Below are 15,374 nucleotides of genomic sequence, written 5' to 3' on the forward strand. Positions count from 1 at the left end.
ATGGCGTCCTTGTGCACTTGGTGGCGTCCTTGGTGCAGGCTGTGGTGCACTTGGTGTTCTCCTGCCTTTCTATTGTGGCCAGCATTGCCTTTCTTTGGCGATTTGTCTTGCATTGGCTTTTCTGTGCAATCGGACCAGATGGACTGGCCTTTCCTCCCCACAGGCATCGATGGGCCTGGGGTGCACAAAACCCTGTCACCAGTTTTACTGAAGTGGGATATATAACTTGATCATGTACATTGAGCTTTCATTTCACGAAAGTCAAAGAATGGCCAGTTATTAAGCCTTAAACTGTTTTTTCATTTGATATTTTCTACCTAGATAATTCGATTAGTTTCAGATTTTTACATATCCTGATGTGAATAATACAAACAAATGTAAAAAGCAGTTGTAGCAGAACATTTTATTTCACGTTTTATCTTCCGTGAAATCATTTGCTTATGTTCACTAGGTCATTAAGCAGCAGACACCTGAGTTTTTCTCCCCTTCTATCTGCATCGGGTTTTGAGCTAGGTGTGTGCGGTAGGGCCATCACTCAGAGTGACAGATGTGTTTGCATGTTGCCCATAATGCAGGGCACTAATCTCACAGTCTGCTGTGGCATTACCTCCCGCTGTTCCAAACGGCAGTGACAAACTGTGCACAGACCTTCCCTGGGAATATCCTAAAGAGCTCCAGTGTAGAAACTGTCATGAACCAGGTCACCCAATGAGTTACCGACAGCGAGAGAAAATTATCGACCAGCTTGGCTCCCATGAGCCGCAGGATCACTGTAGATCAGTGTGTGTGAATGATGTTTTCATGCGCCATGCTAATTTAGTGTAAATGCTTAGATGCAAATTAGTTTTGCTGAATTTTTTTCCTGGACAGAATTCAGGCCAGGTTGAGAGGTTAAACGTTTTTATGGTTGAGCAGGTGCCTCATTATTCAGCTTGTTATCCACACCGGTAATCTAGTTCCTAACCCAGACATCCTAATGGTTTTTATTTGGACGCTTTTTTTCTTTCTTTTTTTCTTCATGTTAAAACCATAATTTCGATTTTTTTTTTTTTTTATGTACTGTATATTTTATTTTTGTGAAAGAGAATATAAATATTTCATTTCTTGGATTCAGCTCTGGAGTGGCAAAATGTACCCTGCTGCAGTGCAGCTCAAAGTGCATTATTAATTTATGGATTTAAAAATCCTCAATTCTGATCTTTCCTGTATCAGATATCATCTTGGAGAAGCATCATAGACTCCGAGTCAGAATATTGCTTATCTCGTTGGCCCACCTTCCAGTTCTTGCCTCGCTATGAAGCATGGTAATATTCAAAGAGCCAGACTGATCCTTGGAGTTAAATCAGACCACTCTTGGTTCTCCAGTCACTCAGTACCAGGAAATAAGATTTGAATCAACCCCGTACAACATTTCCCGACGTCCCCGAGACGAGCCTCCATCTTCAGGTGGTTCTTGTTATTTTAAATCGGTTCTATTTAATTTGTCTTACGCTGCACAATCAATCCAGCAGCCTAAATCTCTGGCCAGATGTATGCTAGCAAATTCAATGAGAGCTGACGGGGTTATCGAAGTACACATCAGTCTCTTGTATTGATTGCAAAGCAGAACCATGACGTTGCACATCGGGGTGATTTTGTATTCTCCCCGTCTCTTCATGCTGTTTCTCTCCATCCGTCTGTCTGTCCTTCTACCTATCCCACTCCCTCCTACTTTTTTATATTTTCTACACAAGCTACACTGAGTAGAATTAATGATGCAGCAAGAGAACATTTCGCTTGGATCCTAATGATCTCTTTCCGTTCCTTTTTTTTGTTTTTTTTTTGGTCTGTGTGTGTGCAGTGATGCAGAGACCTGGTTCTGCATGTGTCCCCCGCTCTACTCAGGCAAGCTGTGTCAGTTCAGTGCCTGTGAACGTAACCCGTGTGCCCACGGCGCCACCTGCGTTCCCAAGAGCAAGTTAGAGGCAGTGTGTCTGTGCCCACATGGAAGGCAAGGCCTCCTGTGTGACAAAGGTAGGTTCTGATATTTGTGGTGGTAGTGGTTCGAGCTGAAGCTAATTTAATTTAATTTGTTTGTTTTTTTATCAATATTGTAATAAGGATTTGATTTTGGAATTGATCCAAACCTATACATTTATGTTCACAACAAAAAAAAAAAGGATGGTTTATATTCCTAAGTTTTTTACCATAGTTCCATGGTACATTTCATCATGCATTCATTTCATTCCCTATGTCTCAAGAATAAGTGGGCACAGCGTGGTCCAATAAACACCAGGGTATATTTTAAGTGTATATAAGGGTAATGTGTCATAGAAAGAAATAAAGATATACATTTGCTTGATGCTTATCTTTCAAAATATTTTAAAAAACATCCTGGTCGGAATTGCGGCGGATCCGGAGTCCATCCCAGGAATACAGGGCCTGTTGTGGGAATACACCTGGAGGAGATGGCATTTCATCGTAGAGTGGCATTTACACACAAATTCACCCTGTATTTACCTTTTGGCATGTTTTTGGGAGGTGTAGAACCTGGATGAACCCCGTGAGGACATGAGGAGAACGTGCAGTAACCCAAGCTCAGGACTGAACCGGGAATTAGAAAGCTATTAGAAACACCACTGTGCAAGCCTTCCAGTTAAATAAAATTGTTGTGAGCTGGAATGTCGTGAGCAAGTGAAACCAGGATAGATGAGATTTTTTTTTTTTATTGGAACTTGTTTGTATCTTGTAAGTTTGCCCATAAGTTACCAGACAGTGTAAATTACAGTAGTGTTTACTGATTACGCCGACTGTCTGTTTTTTTTTTTTTTTCCACATTTCATATAGTTGCATTTCAATCGTCTAGTTCATAACCTTACCGGGAATAACAGTAGACATCAGAGCACCTAATACTATACACATTAAATGGACAGTATTGTACAGGCTCTCTCCATCTATTAGATCTCTCCTGCACGATGTACTGTAAAAGCTCTTATTTTGCTATAACTTAATTGGGTAGCAAGATTTAAAAGACGCTTTGGCACAGCTCACCTAGCTGCCGTGCCAGACACCTCTCTCTCAATTAGACAGCATAATGCCTATGCCAGCTGGAGCGCAGTAATCTTCTTGTGTTACATGGAGTGTGGGTGACATTTCAATTTAAAGCCCGGTGCCATCAGTTAACATCAAAGTCTATATCGATCAGTAGCTGAGGCTGCCGTAGCGCTCGTTGGTGCTCACGCTTCCTTTGTTTTTGCATTCATTCATTATGGGTATGCAGAGACACTCAGAGTATAACCTGAGACAGCTCAGACGTTACCTGCTTTTTATATATTTTTGGTATGTTAATTGCGATGTCTGGTAGTCATGTGATCCTGTAGCATTTAGTTGCTATAACAAAGAGAATCTAACAGCTAAGGATAGTATATATTTTATGTAATTCAATTTAATTAAATGGTAAAGTAATGGTAAGAGTTATGAAGCCCTATAATTAATTTCAGATATAAAGTGCCATGAAAGCTGTTTTGTATTGTATTAGATTCCTTTTAATTTTTTTCCTACATAACTTTTCCGTTTCACTTTTTCCTACTCATCTTACTCTTACTCATCTTTTATATGAAATATGACCATAGTGAGTTAACTTTTGGGTTAAGTTTGCCTAATATTTTTTTATTGTTATTATTTATTTCTCTTGCATAACAGCCTTCAGGTGGTGCAGAAGTAAGTGTTAAAGTGTTAACAATTGCTGAAACACATGTTCAATTTCTCATTAATGCAATTATCTTATCAACCAATCACATGGCAGTTGCTTCAATGCATTTAGGGGTGTGGTCCTGGTCAACGCCTTTGAGCATGGCGTGGTTGTTGGTGCCAGACGGGCCGGTCTGAGTATTTCACAATCTGCTCAGTTACTGGGATTTTTACGCACAACCATTTCTAGGGTTTACAAAGAATGGTGTGAAAAGGGAAAAACATCCAGTATGCGGCAGTCCTGTGGGCGAAAATGCCTTGTTGATGCTAGAGGTCAGAGGAGAATGGGCCGACTGATTCAAGCTGATAGAAGAGCATCTTTGACTGAAATAACCGCTCGTTACAACTGAGGTATGCAGCAAAGCATTTGTAAAGCCACAACATGCACAACCTTGAGGCAGATGGGCTACAACAGCAGAAGACCCCACCGGGTACCACTCATCTCCACTACAAATAGGAAAAAGAGGCTACAATTTGCACAAGCTCACCAAAATTGGACAATTGAAGACTAAAAAAATGGGTCAGAATTTGGCGTAAACAGAATGAGAACATGGATCCATCATGCCTTGTTACCACTGTGCAGGCTGGTGGTGGTGGTGTAATGGTGTGGGGGATGTTTTTTTGGCACACGTTAGGCCCCTTAGTGCCAATTGGACATCGTTTAAATGCCACGGGCTACCTGAGCATTGTTTTTGACCATGTCCATCCGTTTATGACCACCATGTACCCATCCTCTGATGTCTACTTCCAGCAGGATAATGCACCATGTCACAAAGCTCGAATCATTTCAAATTGGTTTCTTGAACATGACAATGAGTTCACTGTACTGAAATGGCCCCCACAGTCACCAGATCTCAACCCAATAGATCATCTTTGGGATGTGGTGGAACGGGAGCTTCGTGCCCTGGATGTGCATCCCACAAATCTCCATCAACTGCAAGATTCTATCCTATCAATATGGGTCAACATTTCTAAAGAATGCCTCCAGCACCTTGTTGAATCAATGCCACGTACGATTAAGGCAGTTCTAAGGGCGAAAGGGGGTCAAACACCGTATTAGTATGGTGTTCCTAATAATCCTTTAGGTGAGTGTATATATATATATATATATATATATATATAGTTTGTTTGTTTTTTTTTGTTTGTTTTTTATGTTTCAGGCATGCATGCATTGGAGCATTTATATTTCTACCTTGCAAGATATAAGTTAAAAATTTGACTTTCTGTTTTTTCTTCTTATTCTTCTTTTTCTATACCTTTAAGTTAATAAGCCAAAAAAAGTCATGTTACCAAGTAACTAGAAGTCTTTTGTACTGAAGATTTCCTTGTGGCAGAAAACTTACTGTTATATTAGATAAATGTCTTATTACAGAAAGCTTTACCAAATCATAAAATTGACTTTTTTCTATCCTTTTTTTTTCTTTTTTTTCTTTTTTTTTTTTTTGGTTTAACAGGACATTTTTTGTTCATTATTAGATTAGGCGGAAAGGCTGTGATACAGGTTCCTGTGAATGAGCTGTTACTATAGAGACAATAACATATTAGAACAAGTGCATTAATATAAAACCACTGCTGGAAATGATGCCAGAGCCATGCTGGTAGAAAGAATTAATCAACACCTCCTGACCTTTATGTTTAAGAATTCAACAATGCTCGGTTATGAAATCATGTCACAATAATAAATGTTTTTTGATAGGACATTTAAAGAGCATTTTAAATGTCAGCATTTATTGGCATGTTTCCAGCGATGTCAATACATCTGTGGAGCATATATATTGTTTATCAGCCAGTTTGATTTGTTAATCAGTATCTTGTAGTATTAATAATTACGTGACTTTTGTGAGTCAGCAAAATAATTTAGACACATTTCAGGAAAAGAAAAATAGTATGATGTATATAACATTTAATATAATAATAATAATAATATTCAATTATTATTATATTATTATCATAGCAATGAATTCTGTATTAAAATACTTATACAAGTTTTTTTTGGCTGAATCTGTGTATGTATACAAATACAGTATATGCAATATGCATTTATATTACATTACATTATATATATATATATATATATATATATATATATATATATATATATATATATATACTGTATATATACTGTATATATACTGTATATATGCAGTGTTGATCTTAGTAAATCATAAATATAAAGCAGTTATTGACCGAGCTGCACTAAGAATAACCCTAGGTGAGAGTAGTATGTTAAGACAGGACATCATGGTGTAGGGCGCTATTTGTTAACATTACAGTGGCTAGCTGTAAAGGTCATCTTTACTGCACCGTATCCTCTGGGGTCATATGGCCTCTGTGCATGTGACCTTTTAATAAACCCTGTCCTTCCAGTTTAAAGGTCTACAAATTGCCAGCCAGGATAAGTCATGTATTCTGTAGGTTAAGCAATTCCCAAAACCCATATTCACTGGCAGATAATATTGCTTTCACATAAAAAAAAAAAAAACAGTTAATCCAATAACGCGTGCCAAAACAGTTGTATTTGCCCAAAGCTTTGCTGGCTGGATGCTGTCTGCAATCATGCAACATCTGTCCAGGTTCTTCTTAGGTCAATCTAAAAAAACACAGCCCAATCCACATACACAGTGATCCATATGCTTATCCAAAATGTCAAAAGGTAAGGTCTTAGACCCCTTTTTGTTACATTTAAAAGTATATCTCAACGGATTTAATGTTTTTTTTTGTTTGTTTTTTTAATAGTAAATCCAGCTCAGTGTACCTGAAGGTGCTGCTTGGCTCATAAAGTACAGTAATCATGTAGAGAAAGTATCCTAAAAAAATGCACATCTGCTTTGACTAAACACTGCGTAGGCTGCAGTACTTTTTCCCCCACACTGAAGAACACTCTGCTGGTATTTAAAAAAAAATAAGCTCATAAGAATTCTTTCTGAAAGAAGAAGAAATGTGGTAAAACTGGCATGGAGACCACTTTTTTTTTCTTCTCAGGGAGCTGGAATAAACTGGCGGTGTGTCGCTCACAGAGCATGAGCAGAATTTTAATAGGCTCTTACTTCCTCATCGGCCCAGTCACTTTCACTTGTTACCAGCATCCTCATGAAGAGAAACGTAACTGTGCCTGTGGCAGTGTACTGTGGGGTGATCATATGCTCTACTGCTGTGTGAACAACACTACAGCTGCAGGATTTGATTAATTTATTTATTTTTTGTACACATGATAAAACATTTGCATAGGGACAAAGTAATCAGAATGCACGCTAACCAAGGCTCTTTTACTTAGTTTGTGTATTATATTAAATTATTGGTGTAAAACAGTTCAGACAGGAATCTCAAGTATTCTTGAGTATGCGTTTCCATGTAACACGTGCAAATTGATCTATACATTTAATAAAATAATAAAAAATAAAATGCACTTTATCCTGAAAGCCAGCAAGCCCGTTTAAAGACCCTGTGTGCAAATGTTAAATCATTTAAATTCCATACCCACTTAAACTTAAAGCAGTTTCTCTGCTGAAACTCTACACTTTATGAAAATGCCTAACAGATATACTATACACTATATGGACGAAAGTATTTATCCAACCGGGCAACGACATTGTGTGCAAATACATTATAATTCAATATGGAGTTGCTCCCACTTTTGCAGCTATAACAGCTTCCAGTCTTCTTGTCCACACGATTTTGAAGTGTTTCTGTGGGAATTCGTGCCCATTCATTCTGTGGAGCATTTATGAGGATGTTGGAAGAGAAGGCTCGCAATCTCCATTCCAGTTCATCCCAAAGGAGCTCAATGGAATTGAGATCTGGGAACTCATCAACCGAACTGAATTCATCAAACCGTGTCTTTATAGTCCTTGCTTTGTGCACTGGGGTACAGTCATGTTGGAATAGAATAGGAACTTCCCCAAACTGTGCCACAAAGTTGGAAAAATAGCATTGTCCAAGATGTCTTGGTATGCAGAAGCATTAAGATTGCAGTTTACTGGGGATAAGGAGTCTGATTGATTGAAACATCTAAATTAATTACAATATAGTCAGAGTATTAAATATATCCCAAAGTACTTACACAGCTTATAGGTAATGGTCAGGGTAATGAGTAGGATCTACTTATCACCTTTGGAAACATGGAGCAAGCCAGATAAAAAAGAAACTTCCATCATACAGATGTGGTTATTGGAAGAATGCACATCTTTTCCAGCGGAAGGGGCGCAATTCGTCCCGCGGAGTGGCACCATATAGCACAAGCCACATTTTAGAATTTAAATAACTTTGTTGTGCTCCACAGAATATCCGCCACATGGTGCATGTAAGGACTTTATCCAAAAGGCAGACCAAGTACAACAAAGGATTTTGTATAATAATTTAAGCCTTATTAACTGATAATCGAGGTGGACTTACTGATAATCGAGGTGGAGTTCACTTCATCATATCTCACTTGATTAGTTAGATCTTGATGACTATTTTCATTCGAGTTAACATGTTTTGTACTCTTTCCACCATTTTGTTTCATTACTACAGGTTTTATCTGCAGCCCTTAACAAAAGGATATCTTATATAAAATTGAACATATTCTTCCAAAACATAGTGAGTATATTTTACCGAGAAATCGTTTCGATGGGAAAGTTGGAAAGTCCCCGGCATGAAATACCGCGCACTGCTGTAATGCTGTGTGGGGTGACTCATATTCATGAACAAGCATAAACTGAAATGTGTCTATCTTATATAACTCCAGTTACCTCTGTAGCAACTGTTCAGTCCCACAGCCTGGTTAATATATGCGCTGAATCTCCTCCACCAGTTTGATACATAAAAGAATTGATGCTAATTGCCAGTAATGGATGCACCAGCCAAAGCTTTTCCCAACTGCTTAATTTGCTGTAAATCACACCATAATTATGACACTGTTCTTGTTTAATTCTTGAGAGATTTCCTTATGAAGGCTGGCTTTTTCTTTTTTTTTCTTTTTTTTAATGCAAGACCACCCTGTCTCACCATGACAGTTTGACTTTGGCTTAAGACATTTTAGTACAGCATATAAAGTAAATCTGTAGATTTGTGGACGGTTAGTGAGCTTCTTGAGGGATTGCTATTGTTTTTCGGTTTCCTTTTTTAGCTTCAAGAATGTCAAATTCCGAATGTCCTCCAGCACATTTCGAAGCTGGCACAGGACGCAGGTTTCACCTGATGTCATTTAACACATGGTCTCATTAAAGACTTGTTTGAGCCGAAGAAAGCACAAATGAGCAGATGTGTGTGAGCCAACGGGGGCGTTGCACACACACACAGGATTTTACTTTCTTTTCTTTTTTTTTTTCTTTTAAATGGCAGAACCTCATCCACTTCTTCTCTTGATAGTGTCCTGGGGAATTATTGGACACTGTGCAAATATAAAGCAATGAGCTTCTATCTGTGCAATTTGCAAATGCATAAATAATTCAGAAAGAAAAACAGAATGCCTGCATGCAGTCACTGTTTAGGCAGAGTCTCGTGCACACAAGGCATTAGGGGAGGGGGGGACTGGATGGATGGAAGGAAGGAAGGAAGGAAGGAAGACACTCGCTGATGGGTGGCATTGCAGGCAAATGCAGATAACCTGAAGACACAACAATATGCTGTACTGTACAGTATGTATGTATGTTTAGGCGTAAATGAAATTACTTGACAGCTTGCTTGCAATTCTGAAATGACTCATTTTTCTTTTGAAGCAATCGACAATTCGTAATTATGTAAATAAATGGGATTATAGTACATTTGTTCATGTTTTCCTCACTTTTTTATTTAAAAAAAGAGGTTATGAAACATCTGCTTGTGACCAAATGCGTGCCAACTATAAAAGAGCGAAACACAAATGTAAGGAGAAAAGCATAGCAATCTTTAACTAACAGCCATTCCTATGTGGCACTGGATTAAAAAAATAAATAAATAAAAAAAAAAAACCTAAGTGCATGGTTAAAAATGTAGTGTGTGAATCAAGAGCATCATCTGGTGGCTCTTCTGGAGGCTGCACTAAACTGTTAAGTGTCACTTACATGTCTTTGATGGTATCCTACAAAAGCAAATAGATTTTACCTAGACTATTTCTGACTTTGGCTTTATTATTATTATAATTTTTTTTTTGTACTTTTTACTTTCTCCACAGCTATCCGAATTACACGACCCAGATTTAGCGGGCTTGATGAGTTCGGATACCCGTCCTACATGGCCTACCTGCCTATTTCCAGCATGAGCTACTTCTATGAGTTCCATCTGAAACTGACGTTTTCCAATAACGGCACAGCCGTGAAGGATAACCTTATTCTCTTCTCTGGACAGAAAGGACACGGTGAGCGAGGTTATAGTACACACATGGGAAATTAATATCCGCATGTGTTTAGAAATGATTTCTGTCACGTATGTAATGCATGTGGGAATTTCAGGACGTTTTGATGCCGGCGTTAGAGGAGATTTCTTCCTCTTTCTTGTTTTTTTAAACAAGGTCTTATAATTAAGATTCCTTCTCCTTCAAAAGACGAATACGATCCATTGAAGTCTACTCTTCTTGAAGATGCTTCTCATCCGTTCTCTAATTAGAACAGTTCAGTTTCAGAAAGATGACGTAGTTCGCTTCAAGCGAGTGTCACGCTGTTCCCAATTTTTTCCCCGAGGTCAGCCACACTGGCTGCTGAGTGACATGTCACCAGTGGCGGGCCATTTAATCAAAAGGCAGACAGGCGAAGAGGAACGCGAGGGGGTCGTGAATCTTCCGTACTTTGGCACCGCTTTCTCGGTATTACAGTTTAGGGTGATGCATCAGGGGAAAAGCAGAAGAAGACAGCTGTATGAATAATGAAGCAATTGTCAGGGGAATGGCATGGTACAGTGGAGGACAGAAATCACAAAAGAGAGAGAGCGAGAGAAAGAGAAAAAGAGGTGGAGAGAGAAAGACGATAAGACAGCAGCCATTCATCTGATAATTGCTATGATAAATTGGTGTGTTTGCTGTATGAGTTGTGCACAAAACTTAGAGGTGTGACTCCATATCTTTCCAAAAGGTATCGCTGGAGATGACTTCTTTGCCTTGGGGGTGAGAAACAGACGAATCATCCATAAGTTCAACCTCGGTTCAGGGATGGCTACCATCGTCAGTGACCCTTTAAACCAGAGGATGAAAACACACACTGTGCACTTCGGACGATATCTAAGGAACGGATGGATGAAGGTGCTTTTCTTAGTTACGAGCAATGCACATGTTCATACAGTTCACAGCTGAACCATGGTGACTTATCGCTGCTCTGAAAGAGTGCGGTGGCGTAGTGGTTAGCACTGTCGGCTTACACCTCCAGGGTCCGGGTTCCATGTGTACATGGAGTTTGCATGTTCTCTCTTGCATCTTCTCTCATGTAAACTCCTGTGTCCTCCCACAGTCCAGAGACATGCAGATTAGGCTAATTGGCGTTCCCAAATTGCCGGTAGCATGTAAATGCGAAATGTAAAAATGGGAATCAACACATCGGTAGCCATTGGGGTCTATGGTTGGACTACTGGGGTTCCTAGACGGAGGATATGAAAGCACTCTGGTGTTACCTCTAAGCTCATACATATTCTCACAATTCCATGTACCATTCCTTTACGTGATGCTTTAAAATTTAAGACCGATTACATTTAACATATTGATTTTTCATTTTAAAAGACATTATGTATCAGATGGAGCAGATTTTAGCTCTAATGATGTGTAGTACATTTGCAATTTGTATTCTGCAAAATCAGAGAGACGACCTGGGTCAACGGCAAATCCATTAAGTGTCAAAAGTGAACAGTTTGAGAAAGTGTTATTGACCTAACAGTAAAATATGCATGTTAGTGTCAGATAACCTTTAAGCGGTGCATGTTCAGGTCGACGGGCAAAGGAACAAGACGGGGTCGAGTCCTGGTAATCTGGCAACTTTGACCACATCTAGTCTGCTCTACGTGGGTGGCTACAGCGAGCACCTCCCCGAGATGCTGCCTTTAGGCGCCAGATACAATAAAAGCTTTCAAGGTAAGATAATTGGCCGTACGGACTCTTCTTAATTAAGGTAATTAATGTCCCAGTGTCTCTTTGTTTATTAATCCTAAGTAAGCCCTGCATAGAGTAACTCTTAAAGGCATTGTATCCTATTGAACGTTACAGGCTTGTAATGAACCTCATTTCAGTTTCACGATGCAACTCGTGGGGCGAATTCAATTTGCGGAAATCGGCCTAGGAATTTTTTTCCGCTACCGAATATCAACCCAGCGGTTTTGCATTCCAGGCAGGCTTCCTAATTGACCTGATGAAATAGCGCGCTAGGTACATTTACAAAGGGATTTACTGCTACGTTTCTACAGGTTTTAAAGAGGATTGAAGTGAAATAAGATATTAAAAGAAAGGCTGATGAGTAAAAATGCTTGAATGTATTGGTTATGACTGCTAAGCAGAGTGAATATCAGTTGTGCTGTATTTTGGTTAATCTTAGAATGTAAAAAATCTTAGAATTCACTGGCAACGTCAGTAGAAAGATCTACTGTATACGCCTGCTCATTCGTGAAATTATTCGTTTAGACAATCATGTGGTTGCGGCTCAGTGCGTTAAAAAAATGCAGAAACAGGCCTTCGGTTAATGTTCAGATTAAATATCAGAATGTGATCTCAGCGACTTTGACTGCGTCGTGGTTGTTGGTGACAGATGAGTTTGTTTAAATGCTGCAGATACTGCTGGGACTTTCTCTCTCGAGACTTTCACAAGCAACAGTCTCTAGATTTGATAAAGGAAAAAAAAAGGAATGTAAAATTTAAAAGAATAGTCCAGACTGGGTTGAGATGACTGGTAACTCAAAAAGACCATCTCAGGTTGAACCATACAAGGCGGATAGTATGGACCTAAGGTTCTAGTTTTGTCACGGACACAGGTTCAGCAAACCTGGCCAGTTAAACATGAATAAAAATTGTATTTCTTCTTAAAATACAATGTATTTCTGTAGCATTCTCTGATGATTTTTCCCAGATTTTCTCCCTAATTTAGTTGTGTCCAATTCCTCCCCGTCACTAGGGGGCTCCACATTAAGAGTACAGTGGAACCTCGGATTACGAGCTTAATTCGTTCCGGAAGTGGGCTCGTATTCCAAAACACTCGTAAACCAAATTTTATTTTCCCATAGGAAATAATAGAAACTTAAATTATTTGTTCTACAGCCCCAAAAAATAAATACATAAATATAATTAATACAAAATATAAAGTAAAAATAAAACAAATTAACCTGTACTTTACCTTAAAAAAATGTAAAATTAAACCCCGACAGATAAGGGTTTTCGTTTGTGCATGCAGGGTGTATGTGTGTAAAATGTGCGCGCGCATGTGCACACACACACACACACATTAACGGATAGACCGTTTTTAAAACCATTCAAAAATTAGCAAGGAACATTCCTAGTCACACTCACGTGAGCGCATACTAACAGGATCACTGCTGTAAGTAAAACAACAACAACAAAAAACAAATTAAACAGCTCCTTACCTTTGAAAACAATCGCGACAGAGAGATGTTTGTGTGTTTATTTGGCAACCTGAGAGAAGGGGGGAATGAAGGGGGGCTTGCTCGCGTTTACGGCCCCTTTCTCTCAGGTTGCCAAACAAACACACAAATTCTCTGCCTTACACAGACACAAACACACACTCTCAAAAACACTGCAGGCACTAAGACCCAGCAGGGGAGACAATAGGTCTCGGCTTTACAGCTCCCCTTCTCTCAGGTTGCCAAATAAACACACAAACTTCTCTCTGTCGCGACTGTTTTCAAAGGTGAGGAGCTGTTTAATTTTTGCTGTTGTTGTTGTTGTTGTTGTTTTACTTCACAGTAGTAATCCCGTTAGTATGCACTCACGCGAGTGTGACTAGCGATGTTCCCTGCTAATTTTTAAACGGTTTTAAAAACGGTCTCTCCGTTAATGTGTGTGTGTGTGTGCGCACGCGCACACGCACATCTCACACACACACACACACACACACAGCGAGTGTGTGTATTCACCCAGCAGGAGAGACGATTACCTACAATTCTGCTGCAAGAGAGAGAAAAACCGTTGGCTCACTTGTGATGACGTAACGCTCGGTGTTAAAACAAGAAGCGCATGCGTGTAACATGATACTCGGTGCTCGTTAACTAAGACAATGCTCGTTTTTCAAGTAAAAAATTATTAAAAATTGTTGCTCGTCTTGCAAAACACTCGTAAACCACGTTACTCGTAATCCGAGGTTCCACTGTACTACTACTACTCAGTTGGGAGGGTGACTGACTATCACGCGGTCGGTGACATCATGTGGTTTCCTCCAAAACACATGACGTCACGGACCGCACCTTTTCGAACTGCTCGCTCACGCACCGTTGGAGGCGGCGTAACACACTCGGAGAACAGCGCTATCCGCTCTTTCCGCATGCATGAGCTCACGGACGCCCCTGATTGGCTGTAGAGCCGTGATTAATGTGGGAGCACTAGGTACTTCTCATCCCTCCCCTCTGAGAGAGCTCGGCCAATCAGCTCTCTCTAGGACCTCGGTGGACCTGCGTGAGGTTACAGCATCATTCGGGAATCGAACCAGCCATTACCACTTTCCCACTGCGCCATGTCCGGGTGTTCCTAATAAACTGAACAAACAGTTAGGTTTTAAAAAATAAGTTTGATTTGTTGCTTAGAAATAATACCTACATAATCATGGAGCTCTTGATTTTTTTTTTCTTCTTCCTCTTTGTTCCTAAAGCAGTCTCACATCCGGCAATCATTTATTATTTAGTGAGAAACACTGCAAAGTCCAGAGTGTGAGTCATCATATTAAAATGACTTTTATTCACCGGGTGCCCGCATTTCAATAAAATGCTTGCCACCTATTTAGATCTGCTCGCTAACTTGGCAGCTTAATGCATTTCCTGGGCATGCAAGGCGCATTACAGATAACAAATCTCAATAAGTCAACCGCCTTCTCCAGGCAATCCGGTAATAGAAGTCCCTCTGTCTTAAACCGGTCTCTAACAGTGAGAGCTAGAGGTAAATTCGCCCGCTAATGCACTCCATGGGCAGTTATCAGCGAGGTGCAGTCCCTAAGGAAATGTCAACAAACACAATCAACACTAATAAAGTGCCATCAATATCTTCGGGGGGACTCGTGTCTTGATTTGTGTGTGTGTGTGTGTGTGTGTGTGTTGCATGGAGGTAATCAGCACATATAATTAGGAGTCAAAGGTCTGACACACAGACATCTATTAATAGATTTAGAAAATGAAGGACGAGAAGCTTATTTGTAATGATCCTCACTGTTACATGATCCGACGCAGTGGATGTTTCGGGAAACGACAGTGTTTATGTGAACAGAGGTCTTGTTCTCTCTCTCTCTGTCTCTCTGTGTGTCTCTGTCTCTCTGTCCCTCACTCCCTAGCCAGCACAAAATACCATCAGTCGTTTAAACCATATACCCTTTTGTCAAGTGTGAATATTCTCCGCTTTGCTACAGAGAACTGAGTTCATGGTAATGAATATTCAGGGATGAAAGCAGCGTTTTGTGAATTTCACACAGGGAGCAGAGAAATGATTAATTCAGCAGCCTCTGACTGCAGGTGCTGCTCACAGGCACGTGTCTGACTGAGAGCTGATGCTGGCTCGCACC

General features: G+C 39.8%; 1 protein-coding gene across 1 annotated transcript in view; it reads left to right on the forward strand.

Moving 5' to 3' along the window:
- eys (eyes shut homolog) overlaps positions 1 to 15,374 on the forward strand; it is a 330,983-nt gene that overhangs the window by 304,705 nt on the left and 10,904 nt on the right. The window contains 4 exon segments of the mRNA XM_053479756.1: positions 1,841 to 2,013; positions 9,863 to 10,045; positions 10,755 to 10,921; positions 11,596 to 11,740. Of these exon segments, the coding sequence (XP_053335731.1) occupies positions 1,841 to 2,013; positions 9,863 to 10,045; positions 10,755 to 10,921; positions 11,596 to 11,740 (668 nt within the window).

The sequence above is a fragment of the Clarias gariepinus genome, chromosome 20, assembly GCF_024256425.1.
Source record: "Clarias gariepinus isolate MV-2021 ecotype Netherlands chromosome 20, CGAR_prim_01v2, whole genome shotgun sequence".
NCBI lineage: Eukaryota > Metazoa > Chordata > Actinopteri > Siluriformes > Clariidae > Clarias > Clarias gariepinus.